The sequence below is a fragment of the Plectropomus leopardus genome, chromosome 9 (genome assembly GCF_026936395.1).
Source record: "Plectropomus leopardus strain MGB_pleo_1.0 chromosome 9, ASM2693639v1, whole genome shotgun sequence".
Lineage (NCBI taxonomy): Eukaryota > Metazoa > Chordata > Actinopteri > Perciformes > Serranidae > Plectropomus > Plectropomus leopardus.
Genome location: NC_142184.1, coordinates 13,420,093 through 13,432,431, shown reverse-complemented (window position 1 = coordinate 13,432,431; position 12,339 = coordinate 13,420,093). Strand labels below are relative to the sequence as shown.

Genomic DNA, 12,339 nt, shown 5'->3' with positions numbered 1-12,339 from the left:
CCTGACACAAAGACACGAAGATAGACTTGACAGAATATCACAGTGTATCAAATTTACCGGCAATCCATCCAATTTCACTAAAACCAAAATGTGAATGTACTGTCAACACCCAAGAAAAGGTCAGAGGATTACCAAAGTAAGTAGGCTCCATGGAGACCAGGAATATCTGTTCAAAATTTCATGAAAATCCATCATAAATTTGCTGAAATATTTCAGTCTGGACAAAAATGGTGGACTTACTGTTCAACAGACAAGGACAGACTGACATTGCCATCCCTGGAGCCACACTATGATAGTTAAAAATGATGTGAACAACCTTCTAAAAGCTTTAATTGGTCTCTCATAGCATGGTCTAACATAAGCCTTAAATGAGGGTGTAGGTCACGCAGAGGAGAGACCAAGCAAAAACCTTATTGTAATTCTAAATAGTATGAAGCCCAGCGCAGACATCTGAGAGTGCCCAAGGTCATTTTAGCATTTCAACTTCCACTTTCACTTTATTTTTGTTGAAATACCTCTCCTCGACTTACCTATACAAAATAAGACCAAAGCAATTACTCAGAATTGAACAAGCGGCTGCTACAGTGTGCATAATTTAAAGGTTTAGAAAGGAGCGAATCTAAACCTTGAGAGGCACAATGACTCTTTGATACATAACTACAGTAGGCTATCTGCACCAGCAGTGCAGTTAAACAAGTCCCTTTGAACCTGGCTGAATGTATATCAAAAGACAGCATGCATAATTGTTCATCCTCCTTCCTTTGCTTCCTATTCATTTTCTCCAGGAGGAACTGGTTCAGCCGTCATGAACATGGCACAAATTTGCTCCATGTGTCCATCCAGAGTGTGGAATGTATACAGATTTAAAATACATACAGTTCATGTTTACACAGGATTTAGTGGATGAAGGGACTTTGGAGGGAGGCTGTGTTTCACCAAGAATAACTACTGGGGATGAAAACAATGGTGAACTATTTTAGCCAAGCTATATATGAGTCTAACCAGGTCTCCTCCTCTCTTTGACAGACCTTCTAATTAAGACCGTATCACCACTTGTTCCATTCAGCGGTGCAATAATTAACTACGTTGATTTATCATGCTTTCACAATGGAGATCTAAAATGCACACTTGAAAGGTGGCTGGGAAGCATCTCTCTGTTCCAGGCTTGTCATTATCTATTTCCAATAAACTAGCATTAACACCAGATGCTTTGCTCTTGTCCAAATCCAAAAGCGGTGACATAACACCCTTTGAAAATATGAAGCCAGAATAACAACCAAAAAGGGCAACTCTCGACATGTCTGGAGGTGTCACGAGGCAGTGCACCGCCACTAATCAAGGCTCATATGTCTTTTCTTTTGTGGACTTGCCAATGATTTACAATACAGGTGGGCTGGAGAGAACATGATGAACAACGTCAGTAACTACATGCCAAAGGTACAGGACATACAAACGCATGTGGTTGAACATGTCAGATGATTGATGCTGAAAGCTTAAAAGCATGTCTGCGTTTGTGTGTGCACGTATGTGTGCGTGCAGGCTTGTGTTCAACTTCGGAGGGAGTGACACAAGTGTTCTTCTCACCTTCAACACAAACACTCACAGAGATATCGTGTCTGTTGAAACTCATAATCACTGTCCAAAAACAGCTGGATGTGACATAACAGGGAGGGCTCTCTGGCTGTCACCATGACTTCATTTCAAAAACGATCTATTCAGGATTCAATTATTGACAACTTATGTCCTAATCTCCCTGAGATTGTGAGCCAACATTCATGTGATTCATGTTTTTGTAGTCTTAATCGGGGTTAAGGTTAGTTGATGCGAGCCCTGAGGGCTTGCCTCAGTCTTTGATGGTTTCACACAGTAACCTCCAATCCAATTACACCTCCCTGTGGTTAGATAACATGAATGAAACATGCACACTGCTTTGGATTTATCACTAATGGTACACTGAATTACTGCGACTTAAAGCTTGTGTTTCCCAAAGATGCCACATGTGTCCTTGACATACCCACGCATGCATGGGCCCATAATGTTTTGTAAAGTCCCTGCTAGGCAACACCAGCTTTAGAGATTCTTTTTGCATATTAAATTGGCTAAGTGTATTCGACCACACGGCCCTGACCACATACTCTCCACAGTGTTCCACACTAATCTGACCCTGTTTCCTATTGCCTTATTATGCCTTATATATTCCAAGGTGTGTTCACAAAGCAGAACACAGGAAATGTGCTCATTTCTTGCCAGAGGAAATCCATCCAAATCCCGATTTTGGGCCTGATGGACAAAAATAAGAAGAAGTAATAATATTACCTAATTTGCTGTTTTTCACAAGTCCCATTAGGGACTGTTCGTTCCTTATGAGGAGAAGAGGGTGGTGTGGCTGGGAAGCATGTTTAATAATTTTTTAAGCACTGGGGAAGCACTGTTTTTTTTTCTATTTTGGCGTAAGGTAGAAACATACAACTATAATTGATTGTATTTTGTATTCATCTTAAATACCCTCTGAACTCTAAACCCCCGCTATATTTGAAAGGCTATGTTATCACTAGAAATCATAAAAAATTACAGCATCTATCATAATCAGAAATTATTATTGGATTTTCGAATTGCCAATGGTTCTTGAACTCATCATGCATGATGAACACTCAAAAGAAAAAAAAAAACAAAAAAAAGGTAATCCAAACTCAAAATAATGATATTTCATTGAAATCTTTATGGCTCATTTAAAATTTAGCAAAGAAAAAAGTTTGGACTGACCAGATCTTCTGAAAAAAAAAACAACAACCCTAAATTTTCCTTTTGATTTTAACTTTTAATTTTTAAAAATCAAAGTGTATGTTTCAAAAAGCTACTAATGTCTGTCATGCTAAGCTACTTGTCTGGCCACTGCTGCCACTGATGTGTGCAATTTATTTGGGAAAACGGTTATTAGGCCTATATGCACATGTTGCTAATACAGGCTGTGTGATGTGTGACTGAAATTTTTGTTGGTATTGTGTGGTAGGACCACAAACTGCCGGCCTATGATAGAGATTGACGACATAACAGCTCCAAAAAAAGTGAAGCCAAAACAGCTTAATTGCCCCCTGGTGGCTGACTGCAGTATAGTTCATAAACTCCACTCCCTCTGTTAGCAGATGGGAAATAAGCCAAACTAAAGTATAAGTTTAGATAAATAAAAACTGAATAAATTTCTACCAAGAATGGTTTTGGTAATTCTTTGTCCCCTGATTGTTTATTTGTTCAAGACTTTGTTTTTTTATGTTTTGCTTTAATTAGTTATTTAATGCTTTGTTATTTGTGCCAATTGGTGTGCTCACTATCAACAACGTTGCTCATGATTGGTTGTTCGGGTGTATGGGCAGGAACTCCACACTGCGGAGGTTGCTACTGCACAGACTCTGGCTCTAAATGATGTCATCAGTGCAAGATGGCAGCAGCCATATCTGCGATTTTGGCTTTGTTTTTGTAAAGTGGGAAAATGTAGAGATACATTGCCCATCTTTATATAGTATGACCAATGTCAAAATATCATGTTTTGCTAAAGTGCACACACAGCATGTGTGATAATGCAATCTGCAAGCAGGACTTGCATTTTGCTGAAAAAAACAAACCAAAAAAAAAACCAACCAAACAAACAAACAAAAAAAAAACAGCCGTTTGTTTTGACAAACATGTCTACTCCCATTCTGCTTGCTCATTACACTGACTCCAAATTCTATCCTTGGTGCATTATAAAGATATATGGTTATTTATGGTGGAAGAGTCATGTATTTTCTTCCAATCACTCAGGGAGACTCAAAAAAAAATTGAGTTCAAGATTTAAAAAAACAAAAAAACAAAGTCCCACCCAAGCCATCCCCTCATCCGATAAATAAAGAACAGTCCCTTAGAGGTAACTTTGTTTTTGCATTAGAAATCATTATATCAGTGAAGCATGTTTATGAATGTATGATTTAATGTTCATTAATGTAAATTTAAAAAGTTCACTTTTTTCATATTCAGTGGAGAAAACTTGATTGTATTGTGAGTCTGAAAGTATGCACTGCACTTTGCCTGTATGCCAATGACAGACAGAGGCGGATGTGTTTTTGTGTTACAATTTATCACCAATCACTCTCTACTTATACAGTGGGTCTCTTTTATGAGAGGTTTCCTGCATTCAGAGCAGATGTTTTTGTTATTTATAAGCACGGGTGACATGTGGATCGGGTGGTTTTTCAGTAAGGACATGCTGTGGACAGGAGATATGCCAAAATTCCTGGAAATGACCTGGAAGGCACCCTAGATTAACCAGTGAACTATCTTCTTCAAACTGATCTCCACACTAGTGGTACAGTAGGAATGAACTCTCACATGACCAGCTGTGGAATTCGCCCTCTTTTTTCATCCTAAGGAAAATTACACATCTGCTCAGCCCACTCCCATATGCAGCATGTTGTGACAGTGCTGTTGATAAAAACAAGCACTTCTTCGGTTATTCCACTTCACCTCAGATTTGTCTAATATTCTTGTCGTTGAGTTCACTGTGGTTGGTGCTTGGTAAAGTGGGAAGTTACTGAGAGGAGAATGTGTGGAGGTGTGCTTCAGATGAGGCGATTACTGGGAAGATTGGGAAACCAGCAGTCTCATGGGAGACGGGTAATCACACCAGCTCATGAGGGAGCAGTGAGTAGCGTCTGGCAATCAAGCCACAACAGTGGTCTCATTCATCACATGGGTATTATGCCGCTCACAGGTACAACCCCCTCAAGAAATCCTATACCAGGTCCAGCCCAGCATCAGAAAGCCTGAACAAACCCCATCCCCCTTCTGAGCACACACTGTGTCTGGTTGGAAAGAGAGACGGCAAATGAGCTGGAGTTATTGACTGGAAGAAAAAAAAAAAAACATTTATCTTGGGCCATGTTCCTCTGCAAAGACAGACCATTTATGTTTGAAGAAAAATGGTTGTGTTAGTTGTTATTCATGCTTTGTCCTGTACTCTCCAAATAACTTTGGCATCCTCTGCTAATGGCATTGATAACGACGATTAGTCAGGCCCTTATCAGGTGTTTTTCTCCCTGTCTGTGTTTTAACATGTCATCACACTGGAAATCTTCCCTTAGTCGCATAACCCTAACCAGTGAACCTGCACTGTGTCATTCAATCCTACAAACCGAGCAGCCAGACCAGTTCAAGCTCCTGATCCCAGGACAAAAACACATCTCGCTTTGACTTTCAACTCAGACTCTCGTCCATGAAGGCATAATTCATGATTGAAAAGCTGGACTTTATCCTAATGCACTTATGGACGTTGTGGAAAATCTGTCAAAGCAAATATCTGTTTTCTCCCTGAAAAAATAAAAAGAGTTTCTATTTTGGCTCACAGACACTTCACACACAGTTTCACATTTTACCCAGACTTGACCCGAGTCTGTAGCCCTCCTTAACAACAATTTCTAACCTGTATTCTTCAACTTTATACATGAACATGACAGGTAAACCTCTGGCGTTCACTCCCACAGAAGCACAGCACAGATGCATTCAGCATGTACTACACATACCTATGGAGGCCAGGTGCTGAAAGGAAAGAAAAGTCCTGACAGGTCTCAACAAAAATCATAGTGCTGTAAAGTAGGTTACCTACACACCTACAGATCACAGTTTGCTGGACAAAACATCAATAATACCAAAAAGTTCTCAGAATCCTCAACCAGTTTCTTAGTTATTCAGTCACTGGAGTGGGGGGTGAAATGACTTATAAATTTCAGTCCTTAATAATTTAGTTCACTCACTTCATAGGGAAATCTTATAATATGCTGAGACGACCATGTGCCATAAAGCCATGAAGTATGGGGAATTATGATGTAATTAGGTTTTCCTTGGCAGGAAGTTTATTAATCGTTAACACATATGGAACTGCATAAAAGCTGATTCAATAAAGGAGCTCTATGAGACTTTAAGAGCATAATATATGATTCAGAGTCTGGAGCTGGATAATCTGCATACAGTTTTCAGCATGGAGATAGCTGAGTCGGCAGCCAATAGCTAATGGTGCTTACTTAATAAACAGCACAAACAATGGCAATGGTGTTGACAGAGCTAACACTGTTACCTGGGGGGAACCAGAGGGCCTTTTTTTAACTTGGGATGGCAAAGGCATGACCTACTCCACTCTGCCTTAAGGCTTGTAAACACCTTTACGTACTAAGATAGATATGTTCATTTTAAACATTGTGACCATCACTGCCGACATATTTCCCAACACGTTCTCACTCCTAACTCTCCTCATGGTGATGGTCAGTCAGTGACCTTCTACGTCAGTCTATGATGTTTTAGGTTTCCTTGCCACATCAACCTATGATGTTCTGGGATGCCACGACAGATATGTCAACAAATGCACATGGTGGGATGATGCAGCCTGTTGCCGTGATGTCAGCAAATGCACGTGTAGTGGGATGAAGCGGCACAGTCCCTATGTGCCGGACGAGGACTGTCATGATGGTTGGAATAGGGCACCAAAGACACGGATGGTTAGGTTTAGGCAAAGGAGGCACATAGTAAGGTGTAGAAAAAACACACACACACCCACATGGGTCGCAAACTCTGGACTCCCGCACAAAAGTCACTTGTTTATGGGACCCATCCACCTCCCCACTCACCCGCCCTGTAAGCGCATTTGTGCTCCTTATAATATGTGGTTACCAAACCTGTTCTCACTCGGAACTCAGAACGTTATAGGTTGACACAGCAAGGACACCTATAACATCACAGGTTGCCATAGAAGGTCACTAACCAACCATCACCATGTCATCACAGTTAAAAGTTTCTGACAACAACAAACAAGGTGACAGTGGAAGTGGTCATATTAATGTACCTTTCAATGGAGGCAAAGTTATAGACAGGAGGGTCTGTGAGGCCATTAAATACATTGCGACATGTGGACAGAGAATTCTTTTCACTTTATTATTACCTATTTTTGCTGCTCCATTTTCTCTGTATCTGTAAGAACATGTGCACAAATGCAGACAAAATAAACGCAGAGCACAAGCAGAGTACTCTGTCCGTATCTGTGTATGTATCAAACATTGAGCTTAAATGAGCCATTACTCTGCCTCTGACTGATTTACCCTGATAATCCTGCCATCACCTTAACCATTCTCCCCCCTCATGCCTAAACCTAACTAATCCAACCAAGGAAGGTAACGTGTACTAGCCAATCAAAAAGAGAGTAGGGTGGATCATGCCTTTTCCAACCTAGGAAAAAAATGGCATTGCGATATCAGCAGTAATTATTGTATAAGCACAGCACAGAGATATGGAAATTATGGCTAGCCAGTAGGATACACATACAGGGACTCACATGCACTAACATGCACGTGCAGCCAGCACAGCTACCACAATAAAGAACAGAGAAGCTCGGATAACAAGTCATACAAAGGGAGCATGACTTAATTCTCTGCTAAGGATGCTATTACTCCACTATAACTTTACATAGAAAATAGTGATTTGCAGGTATGTTATTTGATTTTTCTGTTCAGAAACAGAAATGAAAAAGGCAAAATACTTATTTGATTAATTTCAAAATCCAAAAATGACAAATGACTTCTACTCACTCATACAACAAATGCACAAATATTTCAGTAGATAGACCTTATTTTGAAAAAATGATGTCAGAATATGGCTCCAAAGTCATTACAGAGCAAGCTCAGTCTTCACTCTTCACTTCACTCGCTAACTATTTTGGCCCAAAACCTTTAAAAGCTACTCAAATTTTAAACATTTAACATTTTTTTTAAATGTTTTTCATTGCTCATCCTCTAGGAATCCTTGTTATCACTTCATCATCTGCTTTCCCTCCTGATGCCTGCAGTAGATTGGCCTATATGACCTGAAGGGGTCTGATGTGTTTGAGAACATGCTGATCATCACATGAAGGATACAGGCAGGATGCACAAACCCCCGAGCTCTCACCAGAGCAAGGCAGAGAGAGAAATTGCAATTCCGACTGCTCTTAAAGGATTTATCAGATAAATTGGAAACATAACCATGTAAATACAGCGCCACATGTAGTATTACTTGCTACTTACAAACCTCAAGAGAAATAAATATAGTATTCTCTCAACTTGAATGCATGAAAATGAGCATATGCTAAGTATAGTGCTTTTCTCCACTGAGTCAGGTAGATAAATGCTATCCAGGGAAAACAGACTCTCCATGAACAATTGTTTTTCCTGGACCGCTGCCAGCTTGAATGGAGTGATTGTGAATTCCTCCTCAAAAGACAGGATGCAAGAGAAGGAAAAGGGAGATGTCTTTTGAGATAGAGTGGCTTAACATTGTCATTACTCGGCGATAAATAATCTCGATGTGATGTGTTTTGATGTAGGCATTGGATGACGCAAAAGAATGTTTCATAATTCTTTTCATTTCAACTGCTTTTTTCAACAAGAAGAGTAAAGACTGATCATAAAACTTGAAAATATATTAACGTACCTCCAGTGTCCTCCACATCCTGGTAGTTGTGGAGAGTTTGGGATTGTCTTTGCTCTCCATCCTCCCTCATCCTGACTGGAGGTCTGCTTGTGGGACTGAACTGTATTGTGGGAGATGAGGTCTGCTCCTCTTCACCAAGCAGCTGCCTGTTCTCCACTGACACCTTTTCTTGCTCCTTTGGGCCGCCATGACTTCCCATGCGACTTCCTTGACTCTCTTTGTGATGGTTAGAGTGCCTCCCCCCCTTGTTTGCACGGGCGGCGTCCTTTGAAGTGTCCTGTGCCACTCTGTCTCTGCCATTGTTGCGTCTAATGGTCCTTTCACTAACTTCCTGTTGTGGCCTGTGGTTCTCTGTGGTCACTCCTTGTGTGGTTGTTGTTAGCGATGTTGGAGTTTCGCTCTGAGTGGTTGGATCTGTGTTCTGTGTGACCTCAGCCTCACTGCTCCTCTCTGAATCCGAGCTTTTCTGTGTTTCCCTCAGTTCATGTCTCCTGTCATCATGGGCACTGAAGGAAATGGAGCTTGACTCAGGGTAAGCTGGTGGTACTGTAGTAGATTCCAGCGGTTGGGCCAGATCTTGGATAGTGGAAGACGTCGGCCCTGCCAGTGTGTAGTCATAATCCCCGGTGCCAAAACTGGGTGGGTCTGGCTTATACAGTGGTAGAGTGTTCCCCAGTGCCAGCTTGGAAAATGGCTCCACAGGACTCGTTTGTCGGCTGTCATAACGGCTGCTAATGTCTCTCAAAGGGTTGTTGTTCTCAGTGGTGGTAACCCACATGGGTTTAGTGGAACTGCGAAGGTCACAACCAGGGATAGGTGAGCACATTAACTTTCCACCATCATTTGGACAGTGACAAACCTGACACCCGTCCATCTGAAAGGAGTGTCCCGCCTCATACTTTTTATTGCCATGGGTGCACCCAATTCGCCGACACTGAAGGCATCCATCTGCAGGCTGTGAAATGTCAATACAGTTGGGGGAAATATCAGGACACGGTATAAAATGACAGCTTATCTTGCCTCCTCCCTGGGGACAGGAGCATTCAGTGCTTCCAAAATCCACAAAGTAAGATTCCTCCTCTGGGACTTTCCCTTTCCGGAAGCCTGCTTGGACACAGTCGTAATACTGGTAACCCTCACAGGTGCAGCCCCTTTGTGCACAGGTGGGACAGCAGGCGCCTTTCTTTAAAACTGTCTCGATGCAGCCCTCCAGAATGGGACAGTCCACACCAGTACAGTCTTTCTGGCTCAGACAGATGTCCAAACACAGAATTATCCAACTTAAAAACAACGTCACTTTCTGGATGTTCATTTTGTATTTTAAAACAAGCACAAAAATGGAATATTTTAAGTCTGAAGCGTCTCCTCAGGCTAGACTTTATTCCAGATGAGAAAGACTCCTGTGTCCTTAAGCCTGTGAGAGTAAACAGTGGTTAATGATATGTTTAAATCGTCTGGCATTCAGCTTGATAACAATCAGTATCCCATTATTGTCAGTTTGTTTTCACAGTTTGGTACAAAAACACATGTTCTAACGTAATAACCTGTCTGCTTTAATTTGGACAGCTGCCAAATGTACATTTTTTCCATGCCTACTCTTTTGGCACCACAGGGGATGAAAGCTGTGGTTTATATTTGATTGAATGTGGAAATTTGGCCAAAGGTAAGTTTGGCTCAGGGAAATATGAACAAAAATAAACTCCCAAAAATACTGCTGAAATAACAAAACCTCCCTTCTATGACAATGGTATAGTTTACTATGCAAAATCGGGGTGCTGATTGTGTTGCTTATCTGAGTTATCAATTTCAGCATTGTCTCATAAAATGTTTTGCTTCCTGGGAATATGTTGGAGATGCTATGCAAATATTTTACAATCATTTGACTCCATTGTTAATTTCTGCTTAAAATATCTGGTGGAGCATCAACTGATCCAGGGAAACCACATCACTGATCCAGTGTAAACTGAAGTACTGTAATAAAATAATATAAAGTCATAAAGTAGCATAAAAATGAATGGATTTGATGTGATTCCTGGAGTTTTTCCTCCTGCATCATACTGTATGGAGACAGAGTGGCAGCACAAAGTCACAGTGTCACAGGCTTGATCCTGTGAGCAAGTGATGTGACTTCAAATCAGTGAACACATTGAGAACCAGGTGTTTTCTATTTCACTTTTCCTGTTTTTCTCACTGCTTGCTTTTGCGCCAAGAGACTTATGTGACATTTTATGCTTAAAAAAAAGGTCTGGTTTAAAATTAGAGATTAACTTGAAATCGCTCTGCATGACAAACTTGTCTCAGGACATTTCCTGCTGAAACGTTTCTAACCAATTTCAGCAGAGCTTTTAAGGTTTCCACAGCCTGTGTTGTTATCACGTTTCCCAAACTGCATGTCCTTGGGAGAGATTCCCACCAACAGAGGTGCAATAAGCAAAGGATAGAAGATTTTCACACATTACTTTTCTTTCACAGAAACAACCAATGCAACATACATAGGCACAACTTATGTTTCCTGATCTTTTTAGAAAATGAGACAACATGCAGAAATATAGTTACTAAAAGTGTATCTGCCTGCCTGTGCACTGAATCCAGGTGTACTGAGCAAAACATAAGGTGTATCTACATGATAATACAAAATAAAATCTAGAGGCCTTCACAATGATCTGGGTGTCATAATAAACATCTGTAGCTCTGTCTTCCCTCATAACTCAGGCAAAACCACAGTACAACACAAAGTGCACTGCAGCTCTGTTTAATCAATGATGTCTTTGTATGCTGTGGGTACAAAATTATTTTACATATGGCCAACTGCCATGGTGGGTTGAATTCACTCCGAAAAGCACCCTTATAGAGTGAGAGGGACATTTTACCGCTTGGTAATGAGGAATTATGTGGGATTGAGAGTAAAACCCCTCTGATTGTACCTTCAAAGAACTTACAGGGCTGTTTGTTGTCTGTTGGGTTGTTTGTTCAGCTATCAGTTCTGAAAATGTCCCACAAAGCATTTCAAACAGTGAATGTGTGCCTTGCTATCCCAGTAGTAGCCAAAAAACTGACCTTTATCCTTTTTGTTCAGCGCACACGCGCGTACGCACGTGCAAACACTTTCCCCCAGCATCTACTAACTACCAAACTCAGTAAACGTCAGCACGTTAACAGGCAATTCATCAATGAAAGAATGACTGGTGAGAGATTATTTAAAAGTGCACTGTCGCTGTCTAATTAAGGACTTCAGCAGCATGTGTGGTGAGCAAACCTCTCAGCGCGTTGAAGCAATATATTGAACCAGAAGCGACTTTAAATTTGGACTTCACAGTCGTATAAGCACGTATTAAAAAGCAAAAGATAAATAAAGCTTTATTTAATTTGTCTTGTGATGATAAAAGCAGCAAAAGTGCGCCACAAGAAATTACCCTTCAAACAAGATTAATGATCCCAGAGCGTAAAATCTTAATATTTGTCCCTATTGGTTCACATGTTAACCAGTGGAGAATGTGTATCAATTCATGCACTGACATCGATTGTTTTTATCCATAAGAATCATGGTGCCTACCTTGCGTCTCTGCAGCGCTGCTGTTCTCCTGAAGGAAACTTGTGCGTAAAGTTTATGCCCTGACTCCGACTTGGGAGGCTGGGAGCGCCCTCGCTCCCTTCTTTTTTTGAGAGGGGGAGGGACAAACATCCATAGAATCGTTTCCAAGTCTTTCGAAATGATTTCTGTTCCCTTTTCTGCATTTTAATCATCCAAAAATACGAGAAATTACTTAACACGGAGCGACGTCAGTGGAAAATGTGTCGTCAGGAGTCTACTGACAAAAAAAAGTGAAGATCCAAAAGTTAATGAGGATATAGTGT

At 40.9% G+C, this 12,339-nt stretch overlaps 1 protein-coding gene across 1 annotated transcript in view; it reads right to left on the bottom strand.

Moving 5' to 3' along the window:
* The window catches only part of LOC121947444 (fibulin-2-like), a 33,030-nt gene extending 20,691 nt beyond the window's left edge, over window positions 1-12,339 (bottom strand). Inside the window, exons 1-2 of the mRNA XM_042492506.2 lie at window positions 12,038-12,339; window positions 8,485-9,898 (exon numbers count right to left, since the gene is read on the bottom strand). Coding sequence (XP_042348440.2) covers window positions 8,485-9,796 — 1,312 coding nt within the window. The 5' untranslated portion in view covers window positions 9,797-9,898; window positions 12,038-12,339. The remainder of the gene's footprint in view (window positions 1-8,484; window positions 9,899-12,037) is intronic.